Source organism: Nycticebus coucang, chromosome 22 (genome assembly GCF_027406575.1).
Source record: "Nycticebus coucang isolate mNycCou1 chromosome 22, mNycCou1.pri, whole genome shotgun sequence".
In the NCBI taxonomy this organism is placed as follows: domain Eukaryota; kingdom Metazoa; phylum Chordata; class Mammalia; order Primates; family Lorisidae; genus Nycticebus; species Nycticebus coucang.
In genome coordinates this window covers 41,808,615-41,828,985 of record NC_069801.1, presented here as the reverse complement: position 1 = coordinate 41,828,985, position 20,371 = coordinate 41,808,615, and the positions used below count along the sequence as shown (strand labels likewise).

The window sequence follows — 20,371 nt, the reverse complement described above, 5'->3', positions numbered from 1 at the left end:
AAAAATAGCCGGGCAATGTGGTAGGAGCCTGTAGTCCCAGCTACAAGGGAGGCTGAGGCAAGAGAATCACTTGGGCTCAAGAGTTTGAGGTTGCTGTGAGCTGTGATGTCCCACTGAGGGTGACATAATGAGACTTGATCTCAAAAAAAAAGAAAGGTGGCACCTGTAGCTCAGTCAGCAAGGGTGCTGGCCACATACACCTGGGGTGGTGGGTTTGAACCTGGCCCAGGTCTCCTGAACAACAATGACAACTGCAACCAAAAAATAGATGGGTGTTGTGGCAGGTACCTGTAGTCCCAGCTACTTGGGAGGCTGAGGCAAGAGAATTGCTTAAGCCCGAGAATTGGAGGTTGCTGTGAGCCGTGATGCCACAGCACTCTACCCAAGGCGACAGCTTGAGACTCTGTCTCAAAAAAAAAAAACAAAAAAAACATACACACAGAATAGGGAGCTCAGGAATAAATGCACATATTTACAGCGACCAGATTTTTGACAAAGGCACCAAGAACACACATTGGAGGAAAGCACACCCTCTTTAATAAATGGTGCTGGGGAAACAATATCCATATGTAGATTGAAACTAGACCCCTGTCTCTCACCACATACAAAAATCAATTCAAGATGGATTGAAGACTTAAATGTAAGATGAAATGATAAAACTACTAGATGGGCAGGTATTGTGGCTCACGACTATAATCTTAGTACTCTGGGAGGCTGAGACAGGTGAATTGCTTGAGCTCAAGAGTTTAAGACCAGCTTGAGCAAGAGTGAGACTCGTCTATACTAAAAATAGAAAAACTAGCTGAGTGTAGTGTAGTCCCAGCTGCTTGAGAAGCTGAGGAAAGAGGATTACTCAAGCCCACGAGTTTGAGGTTGCTGTGAGCTAGGATGCCACAGTACTCTACCCAGGGTGACAGAGTGAGATTCTTTCTCAAAACAAACATGAAAAAACTACCAGAAGAAAACAGGGAACACTTCAGGACATTGGTCTAGGCAAAGATTTTATGGCTAAGACCTCGAAAACACAGGCAGCAACAACAACAAAATACACAAATGGTATTAAATTAAAAAGCTTCTGCACAGCAAATAAAACAATAGATTGAAGAGACAATCTGTTGTATGGGAGAAGACATTTGTAAACTATTCATGAATCAAGGGACTAATATCCAGAATATACAAGGAACTCAACCCCACAGGAAAATAAGAACTAAATTTCCTTCAAATAATCCCATTAACAAGTGAGCAAAAGATATAAACAAGCATTTCTCAAAAGAAAACATACAAATGGTCAACAGGTATATGAAAAAATGTTCAACATCACTGTCATCAGGGAAATGCAAATCAAAACTACCATGCGATATTATCCTGCCCTAGCTAGAATTTCTATCATCAACCCCCAACTTCCAAATAACAGATCTGGTGAGAATACAGAGAAATGGGAACTCCTATACACTGTTGGTGGGAATGTAAGTTAGTATAGCTATTATGGAATACAGTATGGAAGTTTATCAAAAACTAAAAATAGAACTACCACATAGTCCAGCAATCCTATTACTGCATATTTATCCAACAGAAAGGAAATCAATATATCAAAGGGACACCTGCACCTCTATGTTTGTTGCAGCAGTAACACAATAACAAAGATACAGAATTAACCCAAGCATCCATCAGTAAATAAATGGATAAAGAAAATGTAGTATATATACACCATTCAATACTATTTGGCCATTAAAAGGAATGAAATAACTATCATTTTCAGCAACTTGGATAAAACTAAAGGTCATTATGTTAGGTGAAATAAGCTAGACACAGGAAGACAAATAGAACATGTTTTCACTCATGTGGGATCTAAATAATTGATCTCATGGAGGTAGTGAATAGAATGATAGTTACCAGAGGCTAGGAAGGGTATGTAGGATGAAGAGAGTTTGGTTAATGGGTACAAATATACAATTAAGTAGAAGGGATAAATTCTAATGTTAGCAGAGTAGGGTGATTATAGTTAATAACAATGCAAGTGTATATTTCTAAATAGCTAGAAGGGAGGACTTGAAATGTTCACACCACATAGAAATGATATTCAATGTGATGGATACTTAAATACCCTGACTTGATGATTACACATTCCATGCATATAACAAAATATCACATATACCTTATAAATGTATACAAAAGTTATGTATCAATTTTTCTTTCTTTCCTTTTTTTTTTTTTTTTTTTGAGACAGAGTCTCAAGCTGTTGCCCTGGGAGAGTGCCCTGGTATCACAACTCACAGCAACCTCAAACTCTTGGGCTCAAACGATTCTCATGCTTCAGCTTCCCAAGGAGCTGGGACCACAGGCACCTGCAACAATGCCCCACCATTTTTTTTTTTGGTTGCAGTTGTCACTATTGTTTAGCAGGCCTGGGCTGGGCTCAGACCCGTCACCTTTGGTGTATGTGGCTGGCGCCCTACTCATTGAGTTACAGGTGCTGAACTTCCCAGCTGTTTTTAGGCACAGGCTGGTCTCATTATGTATCAACTTAATTACTCTGAGATAAAAGCAGTACTGTTGTAGAATTGAGTGCATTATTAACCATCAGAAAATATTTTTATTTAATTTACTTTTATTTATTTATTTTTTATAGAGATGGGGTTTGTCTGTATTGCCCAGGCTAGTCTCAAACTCCTGGCCTCAAGTTATCTTCTTGCTTTGGCCTCCAAAGTGCTACAGTTACTGGCATTAGCCACTATGCTTATTGGGTGCCAAGAATGTTTCAAATGTCCACAACAGTCAAGGAAAGCTGAGCTGGTATGGAGCAGAAGGAAAGGAAGTTGCTAGTTGTCTCCAGTTCAGTTAGAGGTTCTTGAAGATCAAGAAAGTTGCCAAATCTATCAAGCAACCATTTGAAACATACCTATTGGAGGGATTTACAAAAGAGAGACTAAAAAAGAAAAAGAATTACTTGCCTACCTCCCACTACTCTTTTTTAAGGATTTTAGCATTGAAAAGCCTGGGAGGAAGAGGATGATAATAGTCTAGTGCTTCTTGAGGCTCTGCATCTTAGAAATGGTCTTTGATGCATATCCTATTGCTTCTTGCTAAATTTCCTATTGTTTTCCCTGTTGCATTTATCTTGTTTGGCAACTCCTTTGAAGCATAGGGGTTTTCAAGAGGGAACTTTTTTGGGGAGGTTCTATGTTTTGGAGTATGTGAATTGATGTGTCTGTTATAAGACCTTTCCTTTCTCATTTGTATCACATGTATACCTAAGGTTCACACAGCAGTGGTGATTTAACTTTTGGCCGCATTCAGTACATTTAACATTTGCTCCAGAGCTGATGTGGAAAACTGGGCTATTTATAGACTGGACATGCTAGGCCTAGGTTCCTTATGTTGACCACCTCAGTAGGCTGACCAATTTGTTCCAGTCTCTTGGGTGGTCAACTTAATTAGTAAAGAGTTTTCCAAATGCCTCTTGAATGATAAGTCCAGCACTAGATGACACAAAGGGATAATTTATCAGACAGCACATTTTACTGTCTACATATTGCTGCTGTTAACAGCAACATCAGACACGAGCTTTATGCTTTGGAAAAGGGAGAGCTTTATTTCTTTATTTATGCTGCAGTGTCCATTCTGACAGACTAGAAAACTGTTCCACAAACCAGGAACATGTAGGAACAGGACTTTATACGGATTGGTATGGCTAAATATCTGTATTTAACAAGCTATAGGCGGTCCCCAGATTATGAATGAGACAGGTTCTGTACATTTGTTCTTAAGTTGAATTTGTATGTAAGTTGGAACAGGTACATGAGAGTCATGTCAGTTGTATGTTTGTAGCTTGCAGACTGTGTATAGAAGAGTTAATGAATATTTATGGAGAGAAAACGCACATCTGTAATTGTTCTTTACACCTCCTACCCCATCATGGCTGAAAACTAAGTTTTAAGGTTTTTCTGGGATCCCCCAAGCCTTGGGGGGTCCATTTAGTTGGGAGGTGATTAGGATTTTTTTTTTAGTTCACACTGTGTAGTAATATCTTTCGTGATCTTTCACTTTATTGATTATCTGGAAAAATAAAAACTGAAAGCATAAGTTACATGTACATTTTGGATTCACTCAGTATACAGAAGCATTTATGTAAATGACATATATGAACATGGTAAAAGATGATTCCAAAAAGCTGATTCTAGAGTGTTTAATTTTGCGATGAGACGAGTGAGAGGGTTAGTTGTTTCCCTTTTGTGATCGTATAGCAGTTTGCTGATACCCCTACTTTAGCATGTAATAATGTAATTATTTACTATGTCAATTTATTTACTCAGCAGGTATTTAATTAATGCTTAATAGGTATAGGATATTGAGCAGGCACCAGGGATAGAGAAATAAATAAGAAAAAGTCCTGGCTTGGTGCCTGTGGCTCAAGTGGCTAAGGCCCCAGCCACATACACCTGAGCTGGCGTGTTCGAATCCAGCCCGGGCCCACCAAACAACAATGACAACTGCAACCAAAAACTAGCTGGGCATTGTGGCAGGCACCTGTAGTCCCAGCTACTTGGGAAGCAGAGGCAGGAGAATCGCTTGAGGTGAGGAGTTGGAGGTTGCTGTGAGCTGTGATGTCATAGCACTGTACCCAGGGCGACAACTTGAGGCTATCTCAAAAAAAAAAAAAAAAAAAAGGAAAAAGAAAAAATCCTGCCCTCAAAGAATTCTTTGCCTAGGGTGAGGAAGATAGGAAGTAAATTTCACGGTGGCGCCTGTGGCTCCGTGAGTAGGGCGCCGGCCCCATATGCCGAGGGTGGCGGGTTCAAACCCAGCCCCGGCCAAACTGCAACAAAAAAAAATAGCCGGGCGTTGTGGCGGGCATCTGTAGTCCCAGCTGCTCGGGAGGCTGAGGCAAGAGAATCGCGTAAGCCCAAGAGTTAGAGGTTGCTGTGAGCTGTGTGACACCACGGCACTCTACCTGAGGGTGGTACAGTGAGACTCTGTCTCTACAAAAAAAAAAAAAAAAAAAGGAAGTAAATTTCAAATACACTATCTGCTAAAAGAGCGTTTTGTAAGGGCCTGCACTTGCTCAATACATAGTTGCCTAAGTGTGTGAAAGTATACCTTAGTATTAGACACCAGTAAAAACTTGGTTTGAAGGGATTCCTAGACGAGGTCACCTTTGAGTTTTCCTGAAAGGTAAGAATGAGCTTCTCAGGCAGGACAAACGGGAAGGGTATATCAAGCAGGTGTAAAATGTGCAGAATCACAGAGGAGTAAGATCATGGCATATTCTAGGAAAGGTGAGAAACTGGGTTTGGCTGAAGGCCTGGTGGGTGTATGTAAAGTAATGGCAGGCTTGTGATGATTCTACATTGTAGGGACCAAAAGATAAAAGATTTTCTTGGGTGATGCCTGTGGCTCAGTGGGTAGGGCGAACGACCCCATATACCGAGGATGGCGGGTTTGAACCTAGCCCCTGCCAAACTGCAACAAAAAACTGCTGGGCATTCTCATAGGCGCCTATAGTCCCAGCTACTCAGTAGACTGAGGCAAGAGAATCGCCTTAAGTCCAGGAGTTGGAGGTTGCTGTGAGCTGTGATGTCACAGCACTCTACTGGGGGTGATAAAGTGAGACTGTCTCTAAAAAAAAAAAGATTTTCCTTTTCTTTTCTTTCTTTCTTTCTTTCTTTTTTTTTTTTTTTTTGAGATAGTCTTGCTCTGTCACCCAGTTAGATGGAGTGGCATCATCACAGATCCTCCTGCCTCAGCCTCCTGAGTAGCTAGGGCTACAGGCATGTGCCCCCCTCCCTGGCTAATTTTTCTGTCTTTTATACAGATAAGGTCTCACTCTTGCTTAGGCTGGTCTTGAACTTCTGATCTCAAGGAACCCTCCTGCCTCAGCCTCCTGAGCAGTTGGAACTATAGGCATGTGCACCACTGCTCCTGGCTGATTTTTCCATATTTCATAGAGATCGGGTCTTGCTCTTGCTTAGGCTGGACTCAAACTCCTGAGCTCAAGTGATCCTCCTGCTTCAGCCTCCCAGATTGCTGGGATTACAGGTTTGAGCCACCAGGCCCAGCCAACATTTCATTTCTTTTTTTTTCGTAGAGACAGAGTTTCATTGTACCGCCCTCGGTAGAGTGCCATGGCGTCACACGGCTCACAGCAACCTCCAGCTCTTGGGCTTACGCTATTCTCTCACCTCAGCCTCCCAAGCAGCTGGGACTACAGGCACCCGCCACAACACCCGGCTATTTTTTTTGTTGCAGTTTGGCGGGGGCTGGGTTTGAACCCGCCACCCTTGGCATATGGGGCCGGCGCCCTACTCACTGAGCCACAGGCATCGCCCAACATTTCATTTCTTAAAATAGAAAAGGTGTTACAGTGAGCTGAGCAGAAACTTTTGGTTTTATTGGTGATCAGATTTTCTGAAATATTAACCAATTATCTAAATGATCTAAGAAAAAAACAAAACAAATTTTCCTCTATTTACAATATAGTTGCTTTCCTGGAAAATATGGTATACATAAAACCATGCAAGATGAGTTTGTTTTTATGTAAAATAGAGTTAGATCTAAACTCAGGTAATTATAAATATGTTCTCCATTTATATGAATGTCTGCCAAGACATTTGAATTTTATATAGCACATGGAAAAATGCTTTTTTGTACAGGGCTATCCTATACCTTGCAGGATGTGAAGCATCTCTGTCCCTAGTCATTGTGATAGCAGCTAAAACACTTCACTGGAAAAACCCCAAAGTACCTCCTAAATGAGGTGTTATATAACCTCTGTTGAAAACTATTGCTTTTTTTTTTGAGACAGAGTCTCACTATGTTGCCCTTGGTAGAGTGTCGTGGCATCACAGCTCACAGCAACCTCAAACTCTTGTGCTTAAGTGATTCTCTTGCCTCAGCCTCACAAGTAGCTGGGACGACAGGCGCCCGCCACAACGCCTGGCTATTTGTTGTTCTTGTTGTTGTTGTTGTTGCAGTTGTTTACCTGGCATAGCTGGTCCGGGGCCAGGTTTGAACCCGCCAGCCCCAGTATATGTGGCCGGAGCTCTACCCACTGAGCTATGGGCGCTGCCTTTTTTTTGTTTTTGAGACAGAGTCTCACTATGTTGCCCTTGGTAGAGTGGTGTGGTATCACAGCTCACAGCAACCTCAAACTCTTGGGCTTAAGCAGTTCTCTTGCCTCTGCCTCCCAAGTAGCTGGGACTACAGGTGCCTACTGCAATGCCTGGCTATTTTTTGTTGCAGTTGTCATTGTTGCTTAGCTGGCATAGGCCAGGCACGAACCCGCCAGCTTTGGTGTATGTGGCTGGCGCCATGATAGAGTCATTTTGTCGCCCTCGGTAGAGTGCCGTGACACCATAGCCCACAGCAAGCTCAAACTCTTGGGCTTAAGCAATTCTCTTGCCTCAGCCTCTCAAGTAGCTGGGACTATAGATATCCGCCATGATGCCTGGCTATTTTTTAGGGATGGGGGTCTCATGCTTGCTCAGGCTGGTCTCAAACCCGTGAACTTAGGCATTCTACCCACCTCGGCCTCCGAGAGTGCTAAGATTACAGACATGAGCGACTGCTCCCAGCAGAAACTCTATTGTTTTTTTTTTTTTAAAGGCCAGGACTGGGTTTGAACCTGCCACCTCCGGCATATGGGGCTAGCACCCTACTCATTTGAGCCACAGGCGCTGCCTGGAAACTCTATTCTTGATTGTTGCTTATATAATGCCATTTTGTGTTTTCTTGTTGACTATCATCACTAATTTTTTTTTTTTTGTAGAGACAGAGTCTCACTGTACCGCCCTCGGTAGAGTGCCGTGGCGTCACATGGCTCACAGCAACCTCTAACTCTTGGGCTTACGCGATTCTCTTGCCTCAGCCTCCCAAGCAGCTGGGCCTCGCCACAACGCCCGGCTATTTTTTTTGTTGTTGTTGCAGTTTGGCCGGGGCTGGGTTTGAACCCCCCACCCTCAGCATATGGGGCCGGCGCCCTACTCACTGAGCCACAGGCGCCGCCCTATCATCACTAATTTTAAACAGCAATTTAAGATTCTTTTGACCATCCTTAATGTAGTTATCTGTCTTCTGGTCGGCCTCCTATTTTCATTTTCCTTTTATTTATACTTTGGAGGAATTGATGGGGTGATGGTATAATCATGAGGCTACCACCATGCTGGAAGAGAAACTCTTGTTTGCCCAGATTTTTCTAGTGATTTAGTATTGTTACTTGATGATATTTGTGATTTCTTTTTTTTTTTTTTTTTTTGAGACAGAGTCTCACTATGTGGCCCTGGGTAGAGGGCCATGGTGTTACAGCTTATAGCAACCTCAAACTCTTGGGCTTAAGTGATTTTCTCGCCTCAGCCTTCCAAGTAGCTGGGACCACAGGCACCTGCCACAACGCCTGGCTATTTTTTTTGTTGCAGTTTGGCCAGGGCCGGGTTTGAACCCACCACCCTCCGTGTATGGGGCCGGCGTCCTACCCACTGAGCCACAGGCGCTGCCCTTTTTACCTTTTTTTGTTTTCTTACTTTAGTTATTTTTCATTGTGCTAAAATACATAATGTACAATTTACCATCTTAACGATTTTTAAGTGTACGGTTCAATGGTGTTAAATACATTCACATTGTGGTATAAGCAATCTCCAGAACTATTTTTATCTTGCAAAACTGAAACTCTATCACCCATAAGCAACTGTCAATTCCTTTCTCTCCCCATACCCTGCCCTCCACTGTTGTATTTTCTGCGTCTATGATTTTTTTTTTTTTTTTGAGATAAAGTCTCACTATGTCGCCTTTGGTAGGGTGTGTGGCATCATAGCTCAGAGCAACCTCAAACTCTTGGGCTTAAGCTATTCCCATGCCTCAGCCTTCCAAGCAGCTGGGACTACAGGCACCTGCCAGAACACCCAGGTATTTTTTGGTTGTAGTTGTCATTGGTGTTCGGCAGGTCAGGGCTGAATTCGAACCCGCCAGTTCCGGTGTATGTGGCTGGCACTCTAGCCGCTGAGCTACAGGCGCCAAGCCTTTTACTTTTTTAAATAATGTACTCAAGGTTCATCCATATTGCAGCATGTGTCAGAATTTCTTATTTTTTAAAGCTAAATAATATTTCATTGCACTGTATGTATATATTTTTTTCCTTTTACCCTCCTTTATTTTGTTTTGCTATTATCTGTCAGTATATACTTGGGTCATTTCTACCTTTTGGCCATTGTGAATAATGGTGCTGTGGATGTGGGTGTGCAAATTTCTCTTCAAGATACTACTTTTAAATATTTCGAGTTATATACCCAGAAGTAGAATTGCTTTGTCAGATAGTAATTATATTTTTAATTTTTTTTCTTTTTTATTAAATCATAGCTGTGTATATTTATGCAATCATGGGGCACTATACAGTGGTTTTATATACTATATTTTTAATTTTTGAGGACTTTATTTTAAAAGATGTTTAAAGATATAAATCTGTTGGAAATCCTTTTATTAGTAATAAAAAGTATCTATAAAGAAAGAAATTTAAGCAGAAACAAACCTTCCCTTTACTCTGAAAATCTAAGTAGATTGAGAGCCAATTAATTTTTGTAGTTTTGTATCTGATGACTTGGAATAAAGATCTCCCTGCATTTAGGAAGACTTTCCATTTTTCATGGGCCCCAGAATATATATATATATATATATATATATATATTTTTTTTTTTTTTTTTTTTTGAGACAGAGCCTCAAGCTGTCCCCCTGGATAAGAGTTCTGTGGCATCAGCAACCTCCAACTCCTGGGCTCAAGCGATTCTCCTGCCTCTGTCTCCCAAGTAGCTGGGACAACAGATGCCCGCCACAATGCCCGGCTAGTTTATGGTTGCAGCTGTCATTGTTTTTTGGCGGTCCTGAGCTGGATTTGAACCCACCAGCTCAGGTGTATGTGGCTGGCACCTTAGCCTCTTGAGCCACAGGCCTCGAGCCATGGGCCCTAGTATTTGATGGTACTTCCCCCCTGACCCCCATCATCTATAGTCTGTTTTGTACTTTAAAAGAAAAAAAAAATAACTAGCTAAGTCTATTAATACCTTGAGGTTTAACTGAAATCTCTTAGGTCATTCCCTTCCTTCCTTTCCTTTCTGTCCTTCCTTTCTCTCTTTTTTTCTTTTCTTTTTTTTTTTTTCCTTTCAACAGAGTCTCACTCCATTGTCCAGGGTAGAATGTAGTGGCATTAGCTCAGCTTACAGAAACCTCAAACTCCTGGGTTCAAGCTATCTTCCTGCCTTGGCCTCCCAAATATCTGGGACTATAGGTACCTGCCACAACACCTGGCTAAATTTTTTTTTTTTTTTGAGAGACAGAGTCTCACTGTGCTGTCCTCGGTAGAGCGCTGTGGTGTCACAGCTCACAGCAACCTCAAACTCTTGGGCTTAAGGGATTCTCTTGCCTTAACCTCCAGAGTAGCTGGGAGTATAGGCGCCTGTCACAACGCCCGGCTATGTTTTGTTTTTTGATTTTTTTTAAGAGACAGAGTCTCACTTTATTGCCTTTGGTAGAGTGCCATGGTGTCACAGCTCACAGCAACCTCCAACTCCTGGGCTTAGGTGATTCTCTTGCCTCAGCCTCCCAAGTAGCTGGAAGTACAAGCACCTGCCACAATGCCCCACTATTTTTTTATTGCAGTTCGGCCAGGGCCAGGTTCGAACCCGCCACACTTGGTATATGGGGCCGGTGCCCTACCCACAGAGACACAAGCGCTGCCCACTCAGCTATGTTTTGGTTGTAGTTGTCGTTGTTTTAGCAGACCTGGGCCAGGCTCGAACCTGCGACCTTCAGTGTATGTGTCCGGTGCCCCACTCACTGAGCTATGGTCACCAAGCTGTAATTCTTTTTTATTTCTAGTAGAGATGGGGGTCTCACTCTTGCTTAGTCTAGTCTTAAACTCCTGACCTCAAGGAATCCTCCTGCCTCAGCCTCCCAGAGTGCTAGGATTACAGGTTTGATGCATTGCGCCTGGCTCACTCATATAGTACTGTTTGCCCCTTTCCAGACAATAAATTCCAGAAAGGAGTGACCAGATTTTTTTGTTTATTTCATTCTCCCAACCCTGCTACTAAAGAGAAAAAAGAGAAAGGGAGAGAAAGAAAGAGAGGGAAAAGAGGGAGAGGAAAGGGAAGGGAAAGGAAGGGAGAAGTATATTTGAAATATTGTTTAACTATTGTTGCTACTGTTTTCACTGTGCCCTTATATGCTAAGCATCAAGGCACTGCAAGACAAAGATGAATACAATGTAGATCCTGATTTCAAGGTACTTTATAGCCTACTACCATAAGAAGATATTTATGTACACAGCTATGTGATGAGTATTATACTGGTGTTATGAATATAGTTCTGAGGTAGTATAAAGAAAGAAACCATGAAGAGTTTCTAGAGAGAGTTAAAGTGTCACAAACGGGGAGATATTTGAGTGTGTCATTGAAAGATGAGTAGAATTGGGGGAGTAGGGTAAAAGGAGAGAAGAGAAAGAATTATTTTATTTAATTAATTTTTTTTTTTTTTTTTGGAGACAAAATATCACTTTGTCTCCCCTGGCAGAATACTGCGGTGTCATAGCTCACAGCAATCTCAAACTTTTGGGCTCAAGTGATTTCTCTTGCCTCAGCTTCCTGAGTACCTGGGCCCACAGGCATCCGCCACACGCCTGGCTATTTTTGGAGACTGGGTCTTGATCTAGTTTAGGCTGGTCTTGAATTGGTGAGCTCAGATGATCTGCCCGCTTCGGCCTCCCAGAGTGCTGGGATTATGGACGTGAGCCACTGCACCCAGCCTGAGAAAGAATATTTTATACAAATGAAAGCTAAAATGCAGTGAGTTATATACAAGTTCAATATCTTTTCCACTTTTTTAAGGAAGTGGAATTTTTTTCTGATTAGTTTGAAATGGAGCTATCTCTGAATTTCACACATTATTTTAATATCAAACTTTCTTAAAAGCAGACATTTTGGTAAAAACTCAGCATGATAGTTTTCAGATGATGGGAATACAAGGATGGAGAGCCCTTATTAAAACACAGATGTCTTCTGTAAATAGAGTTGGAAAAATACTGTCAGTGAGCTTTTTGTATATAAACGTTTCTTTTAACTTATCCATGAAGGATCTGAAAAAGAAAGCTACTTCTCTTTTGTCAATCACGAGGTACAGGACAACAGAATCATTGATGTACTGAGAGTTGGGTTCCAAATCTCACTCACAGATCTAGAAGAGGGAAGAGGGCAGCCAGTGTTCTGCTTTAGTTTTTCTGATCAGGGTTCTTGTGGCTCTGAGTGTTTAGCCCGACCCTCTTTCCTAATTCTCTTGTCCACTCTGAAACATTATTTCTTTTGAGTTCTAAGATAAGCAGTGATATCTGTCCTTTATTAAAAACTATGTTATCCGGGTGGCACCTGTGGCTCATTGGGTAGGGAGCCAACCCCATATACTGAGGGTGGTGGGTTTGAGCCCAGCCCCAGCCAAACTGCAACCAAAAAATAGCCGGGTGTTGTGGCGGGCGCCTGTAGTCCCAGCTACTCGGAGGCTGAGGCAAGAGAATAGCCTAAGCCCAGGAGATGGAGGTTGCTGTGAGCAGTGTGATGCCATGGCACTCTACCGAGGGCGATAAATGTGAGACTGTCTCTACAAAAAAAAACCCCAAGACTATGTTAAACTTATGGGGCTATTGTCATTTCAAGTTTCTGGAGGTTAAAGAGTGAAATAGGGCTCAGTGCCTGTAGCTCAGCAGCAAGGGCACCAGCCATGTACACAGGGGCTGGCAGGTTCGAACCTGGCCTGGGCCTGCCAAACAACAATGACAACACAATAAACAAAAAAAATAACTGGGTGTTGTGGAGGGCGCCTGTAGTCCTAGCTATGTGGGAGGCAGAGGCAAGAGAATCGCTTAAGCCCAAGAGTTGGAGGTTGCTCTGAGCTGTGATGCTGTGGCGCTCTACCAAGGGTGACATAGTGAGACTCTGTCTCAAAAAAAAAAAAAAAAAAGATTATTTGGGTAGAGTTACTACAATATTGGCTCTAAAAGTTTCACTGATTTCTTTCTTTTTTTTTTTTTTGTAGAGACAGAGTCTCACTTTATGGCCCTCTGTAGAGTGCGGTGGCCTCACACAGCTCACAGCAACCTCCAACTCCTGGGCTTAAGCGATTCTCTTGCCTCAGCCTCCTGAGCAGCTGGGACTACACGCGCCCGCCACAACGCCCGGCTATTTTTTGGTTGCAGTTTGGCCGGGGCCGGGTTTGAACCCGCCACCCTCGGTATATGGGGCTGGCGCCTTACCCACTGAGCCACAGGCGCCGCCCACACTGATTTCTTTCTATATTTAACATGCAATGCTTTTTTCATATAAATATATATATATTTATTTATTTTTGAGACAGAGTCTCTCTCTGTGGCCTTTGGTAGAGTATCATGGTATTATAGCTCACAGAAACCTCAGACGCTTGGGCTTAAGTGATCCTCTTGCCTCAGCCTCTCAAGTAGCTGGGACTACAGGCTTGCATCGAAACACCTGGCTAGCTTTTTTCTATTTTTAGTAGAGATATGGTCTTGCTCTTGCTGCAGGCAGAACTCCTGAGCTCAAGCAATCTACCTTCCTCGGCCTCCCAGAATGCTAGGATTACAGGTGTGAGCCACCTTGTCTGGCCCTTATAGATACATTTTTATGGTGCCTAAGGGAGACTTTGAGTATGTGGGGTTAGTGTCTTATAATGACAGTTTTATAGTTCATTAGTTTTATATAAGGTTTATTCATATGTCTTTTTTGTGCTCACTTCAAGTTCCACAGAAGGGAATTTTTATGTTCATATCATAAGACTCACCAACGTCAGTCATAAGGAAGCAGCTTAAAAACTTGCCCCATTTTTTCCCTGAAGTATTAAAAAAAAATGTAATTTCTTGAGATGTTACTAACAATGTTTTTCTGGCCAATACAATATGAACATATTCATCTTCCCTAATAGAAGTGAGACTTTAATGTAATTGGTTGTCTATTTTATCTAAACTGGCACGAACATATCTTGACATGTTCTACATTTGGAGACTTTGACCTCACGTATAACTGCTGCTCTCTGACCCTCTTTTCTTGGTCTGTTTTATTTTCTAGGTGCGCCACCGAGCTTCTGGTCAGGTGATGGCTCTTAAAATGAACACACTAAGCAGTAACCGGGCAAACATGTTGAAAGAAGTGCAGCTCATGAATCGACTCTCCCATCCTAACATCCTTAGGTAAAATGGCTTTTCCTTTCTTCTGGAGATCAGTGAGAAAGCTAAAATGTTGGAGACTTGCTAGGATAGCACTGACAGTTAAAAAGACAGATTCAAATTTATCATGCTGAATCTATCTTGCTGGGGTGTAGTGGTACTCTAGGTCTTTTTCCTACTAGTTGAGACATAATTTCCTGGTAATTACCTGCATTTAATAAAGCAACTTCCTCTGTCTCTCAAATTGCTTTATTCTCATTAGAACATAAGTAGCAGCTCATTAGAACAGTTGTTTTCTATTGCTGGTTAGTATTTATCTAGAGGAGGCTGGTCTTCATGTTATTTATTTAATAATTTTCCTAATTGCTTTGTGAGGAATCATAATTAACTCAGTGAATGAAAATAAAAGTGAAATTATGCTCTCAAACTATCTACCCTTAACTTTTAGCACTCGAGACAGAGGGTGCCTTTGAGAATTATTTTTTATGTAGTAAGATTATATAATTATTACTTTCTAGTAATTGGTATCAGAATCCTTCTCACTTTTGTTATTTTGATATGTTAGTGAGGCAAAATATATTTTCAAATGAGACCAAATAAGAGAATTTAATTCAATATATATTTAATTAAGGCTTATGTATGAGACACTTTGAAAAGTTTAAAGTGAGCCTTGGTGTTCAGTGGTTAGGGCGCCAGCCACATACACCCAGGCTGGTGGGCTAGAATCCATCCTAAGCCAGCTAAACAACAATGATAACTACAACAACAAAAAATGGTCGGACGTTGTGGCTGGCGCCTGTAGTCCCAACTACTTGGGAGGCTGAGGCAAGAGAATCGCTTAAGCCCAAGAATTTGAGGTTGCTGTGAGCTATGATGCCACCACACTCTACCAACGGTGACATAGGGAGACCCTGTCTCAAAAAAAAAAAAAAAAAATTTAAAGTGCTATCCACCTAGGGTCATTTATTTATTGTATATATTTAAATTGTACTAGAGAGAAATCATATGGCTTAAGTATTGTAGCAGCCTATAGCTTATGGCTAGGAGGAGTGAGAGTTATAAGAAATAACTATATAGCTCAATAATGGAATATGTTGGTGGAAAGGGCATGGAGAGGGATTTAGCTCTCCTAACAAGCATGAGAGCTTGCGAGATGAGAGCAATGGTGAATTGGCAGTCTCTACACCTGTGGTGTTAGGAGGCACAAGATCAGCCTTATATTAAGCTGGAGGAGAAGGCAGGCAGGGGCATGCACATTCTGTCACAGACCTGCTTACTCTGACTCCTCCTCTGCCTGCAGAACGCCAGCACAGGGTCTCTCTGCTGAAGATCACCAAGCTCTGCTAAAGACTAAGATCTATCGTTCTGAGAAGACTGCTTTACTCTCTCTAAGACTCTCTCTCTCTCTCCAGCTAATGTAGATAACCTTCAGGCATCTAACAGACCTGAGCAAGGTAACTTAGCCGTTCACGTCCGGAACATAGTTAAGCCAGCCCGAGACTTGGCCAGTCTTGGGCCCTGACAAGTGGTGTCAGGAATGAGATGTGACAAAGTATGGCTTACCTATTTGGTCAATGGTGCTAAATCATGAAATTAAATTACACTGCTTCCTTGAAACTTTCTTTATGTAGAATTTATAGTCCACTACAAAAATATTTAGCCAGTGTTTTTATCGTGATCACTTTCTTTAAAATCCATAAATCGGATTAACACCTTTTTTTTTTTGAGACAGAGTCTTACTATGTGAAACTCAGTAGAGTGCTATGGCATCACAGCTCACAGCAACCTCAAACTCTTGGGCTTAAGCAATTCTCTTGGCTCAGCCTCCCACGTAGATGGGACTATAGGCACCTACCACAACGCCCAGCTATTTTTTTTGTTGTTGTTGTTGAGGTTGTCATTGTTGGTTAGCTGGCCCAGGCTGGGTTTGAACCCGCCAACTTTAGTGTACGTGGCTGGTGCTATAACCACTGTGCTATGAGTGTCAAGCCCAGATTAACACATTTTTGACCATCTAGTATACACCTGATTATATGTGAGACATCAGAAAGAAATCAAGTTGTAGGGCGGTGCCTGTGGCTCAGCGGGTAGGGCGCCGGTCCCATATGCCGGAGATAGCAGGTTCAAACCCAGCCCCGGCCAAATTAAAAAAAAAAAAAACAAAAAAAAAAAAGAAATCAAGTTGTATATAAAATGGAGTGTTTGCTAGCCAGGAATTACACTCTGCTTGGGGACTTACATCGATGGAAACAATTAAAGTATCAACTGAGACACCACCATTTAGGTAGAATAAATTGTAAGTGCTGTAGAAGTTCAAAGGAGTGAGAGGTCATACTAACTTGGCAGAGTTAGGGAAGCCTTCCCATAGGAGGGGACTTGAACTGGACCTTTAATTTTAATAGGATTTTAGAAGATAAGGAACTCAGAAAGGAGCAAAAGAGTGATAGATAAAGTACAGATACAAATGTGCAAAGTTTTTTGAGAAATCGGTGAATAAAATCTCATTTGGTTAATAATGACAATAATTATTGTCATTTATTGAAGGCTTTTTGTGTGCTCAATGCATTTACTTATTTAAAAATCTAGTCTTCATAAACATTCTCCATTGAAAGAACTGGGGCCAAGAGATGTAATGGTCAGGGTCTTTAACTCCAAGCATTGGGTTCTTTGTACCAGGTTTCTCCTAAAAAAACTGAGGACTTGATAGGATAGTATTGGTAAGTGAAGAAAGAAGGGTAAAATTATTCAGAAATGCTTTGCATAAAGCCAGAAATTTGTATTTTATGATCTGTATGTTGGACTCTGAGTAGGGTAACCGACAGGGTAACTGATAGCAAGATGCAGAACGGTTTAGCTTAGGAAGACTGGTGGCCAAGACTTGGTTTGGGCTTCCACCATGTTTGAGAGTGAGATGAGTGGGATGAGTGAGGCTTGACTTAATATTTAGGAAGTTTTGAGATGATCATATTTTCATATTGCTAAAATCATATTTTTATTGTTTGTTATTATTACAGAAGTGATACATAATTTCTGTAGAAACATTTAGAAAATAGAGTTAGCAAAAATAAGAAAATCAAATTAGGGCAGCACCTGTGGCTCAGCCCCATATATTGAGGGTGGTGGGTTCAAACCCAGCCCCAGTAAAACTGCAACAAAAAAATAGCCGGGCGTTGTGGCAGCGCCTATAGTCCCAGCTACTTGGGAGGCTAAGGCAAGAGGATCACTTAAGCCCAAGAATTTGAGGTTGCTGTGAGCTGTGACGCCATAGCAGTCTACTCAGGGCGACAGTTTGAGACTCCGTCTCTAAAAAAAAAAAAAAGTTGAATTGCCTAAATAAGAAAATCAAATTACCCTTAATCTTAGCACCTAGGGATAAAATGATTAGCATTTTAGTATATTTCTTGCTAACCTTTCTATTTTTCCTTTCCTTCCCTTCCCTTCCCTTCCCTTCCACTTCCTTTCCTTTTCCCTTCCCTTTCCCTTCCCTTTTCCCTTCCCTTCCCTTTTTCCCTTCACTGTGAACTGGACTGCCAAATGCATAAAAAGGTGACTTTAAATAATTTTTTTCCAGTACAGTGGCTCATACCTGTAATCCTAGCACTTTGGGAGGCTGAGGCGGGAGGATCACTTGAGCCCAGGAGTTTGAGACCAGCCTGGGTGATAGTGAGAGCCCACTGCTCCAAAAACTAAAAAAATTAGCTGGCATGGTGGTATATACCTAGTCTCAGCTACTTGGGGGGCTGAAGCAGGAAGATCACTTAAGCCCAGGAGTTGAGGCTGCTGTGAACTATGATGAGGACTCTGCATTCTAGCCTGGGCAACAGAATGAGACACTGTCTCAGAAAAATTTTTTTTCCATTATAGACAGAGTCTCAAGCTGTTGTCCTGGGTAGAGTGCCATGATGTCACAGCTCATAGCAACCTACAACTCTTAGGCTTAAGCGATTTTCTTGCCTCAGCCTCCCAAGTAGCTGGGACTACAGGCACCCGCCATAATGCCCGGCTATTATTTGGTTGTAGTTGTCATTGTTGTTTGGTGGCCCCTGGCTGGATTTGAACCCGCCAGCTCTGGTGTATGTGGCTGGCACCCTAGCCACTGAGCTATAGGTGTTGAGCCAATAGCAAAATTTTCATATATAGTTATTATGTAGTATAACCTGTATAACCCAAAACTATAGAAGTGCTAGAAGGAAACAGGAAAATTTCATGACATTTGGTCTAGAGGTAGTGTTATTTTGGATACGATCTCCAAAACACAGGCAACAAAAGCAAAAATAGACAAATGGGATTACAGCAAACTAAAAGCTTCCATATAGCAAAGGAAATAATGGAGAAGAGAAAATATTGGAGGAATAGAAGAAAGTATTTGCAAACCAAATATCTGATGAGAGGTTAATATCCAAAATTATATAGAGAACTCAAACAATAACAAGAAAATAACCTAATTAAAAAATGAGCAAAGGATGTGAATAGACATTTCTCAAAAGCGGGCACATGAATAACCAACAGGTTCATGAAAAAATACTCAACATCACACTAATCATCAGGGAGATGCAAATTAAAAACACAATGAGGCTGGGCATGATGGCCTATGCCTGTAATCTCAACACTTTAAGAGGCTGAGGCAGGAGGATTGCTTGAAGCCAGGAGTTCAACACCAGCAGGGGCAACACAGTGAGACCCTGTGTCTACAAAACAAAATAAAATGGGAAAAAAAAAAAAGAAAGAAAAGAAAAGAAGCTATGTGTGTGTCTGTAATCCTAGCTACTAGGGAAGCTGAAGGGGTAGGATTGCTTGGCCCAAGTTTAAGGCTGAAGTGAGCTGTGATCGTGCCACTGTACTCCAGCAAAATCTATTTCAAAAAAAGCAAAAAACCCCACAAGCCCACAATGTGATATTACTTCATACCTGTTTAGAATGGCTGTTAGCCAAATGATGAAAGATGACAAGTGATGGCAAGAGAAACTTGCACACTGTTGTTGGGAATGTAAATTAGTACAGCTGTTATGAAAAACAGCATGGAAATTCCTCAGAAAACTAAAAATAGAACTACTGTATCATCCAGCAATCCCACTTTTTGTAGGTGCAGAAGCTGAGGCAGAAATATGAAACAGAGTTTTCCCCAAATTGAGATTAAATTTAAATTGGGAAGAATCCATCCTTTAGAACCTTAGGATTTTATGAATGTAAAATCAGAAGCTGGCCCTGGGAGAGAGGATGCTGAGCAGATGAGGCTTCCCTTCCCCTCTCAAGTTCATCTAGCCAGAGAAGCTCCACTTTTTATGTTTTCTATTGAATATCTGTTTAAGAGTTTTGAAGAAAGGATCTCCTGCTTTAAAAAAAAAAAGAGAAAGAAAAAGTTTAAAATTACTATGTTTGTGATATGGAAAGTCTACTTGGAAAGGAAGACTATCTTCCTGATCTGCCAGATGGTAGGCATCTAATCCTCTGGGCATGCCTTGGGTCCTCTGCTGCCAGAGCTATTGTGTGCTCAGCAGGTAAGAGTGAGGTGAACTTTTTTTTTTTTTAATTAATTAATTAATTTTTTTATTATTAAATCATAGCTGTGTACATTAATGCAATCATGGGGCACCATACACTGGTTTTATAGACTGTTTGACACATTTTCATCACACTGGTTAACATAGCCTTCCTGGCAAGTGAGCTAAACTTTTGTTGCAGTTTTCTGTTTCTTGACCCCAAGCTCCCTACTTTTATCTCCCTCCCTCTTATGATTTCTTTTTCTTTTTCTTTTCTTTCTTTCTTTCTTTTTTTTTTTTTGAGACAGAGTCTCAATCTGTCGCCCTGGGTAGAGTGCTATGGCATCATAGCTCACAGCAACCTCCAACCCTTGGGCTCAAGTGATCCTTTTACCTCAGTTTTTTTCGCTATTTTTAGTACAGGCAGGGTCTGGATTTTGCTCAGGCTGGTCTTGAACTCGTTACCTCAAGCCATCCACCCGCCTTGGCCTCCCAGAGTGCTAGGATTATAGGCATGAGCCACTATGCCCGGCCAGCTTTCTTTCTTTTTTGAAAAATTTATTTATTTTGGATTAACATAAAGGTACATATGATTAGGCTACATTGTCTGTTTGTAAGGTATAGTCTCCGTCATAGTTGAGTCCTTCACCTGGGAGATGTGCCCTCTATCCTTACATTGTACTCA

At 41.6% G+C, this 20,371-nt stretch overlaps 1 protein-coding gene across 3 annotated transcripts in view; it reads left to right on the top strand.

Annotated features, from left to right (window-relative positions):
- The window catches only part of TESK2 (testis associated actin remodelling kinase 2), a 176,508-nt gene that overhangs the window by 72,887 nt on the left and 83,250 nt on the right, over nucleotides 1-20,371 (top strand). For all 3 annotated transcript variants that reach the window (XM_053575302.1, XM_053575300.1, XM_053575301.1), the window contains one exon: nucleotides 14,109-14,230. In XM_053575302.1, coding sequence (XP_053431277.1) covers nucleotides 14,109-14,230 — 122 coding nt within the window. The remainder of the gene's footprint in view (nucleotides 1-14,108; nucleotides 14,231-20,371) is intronic.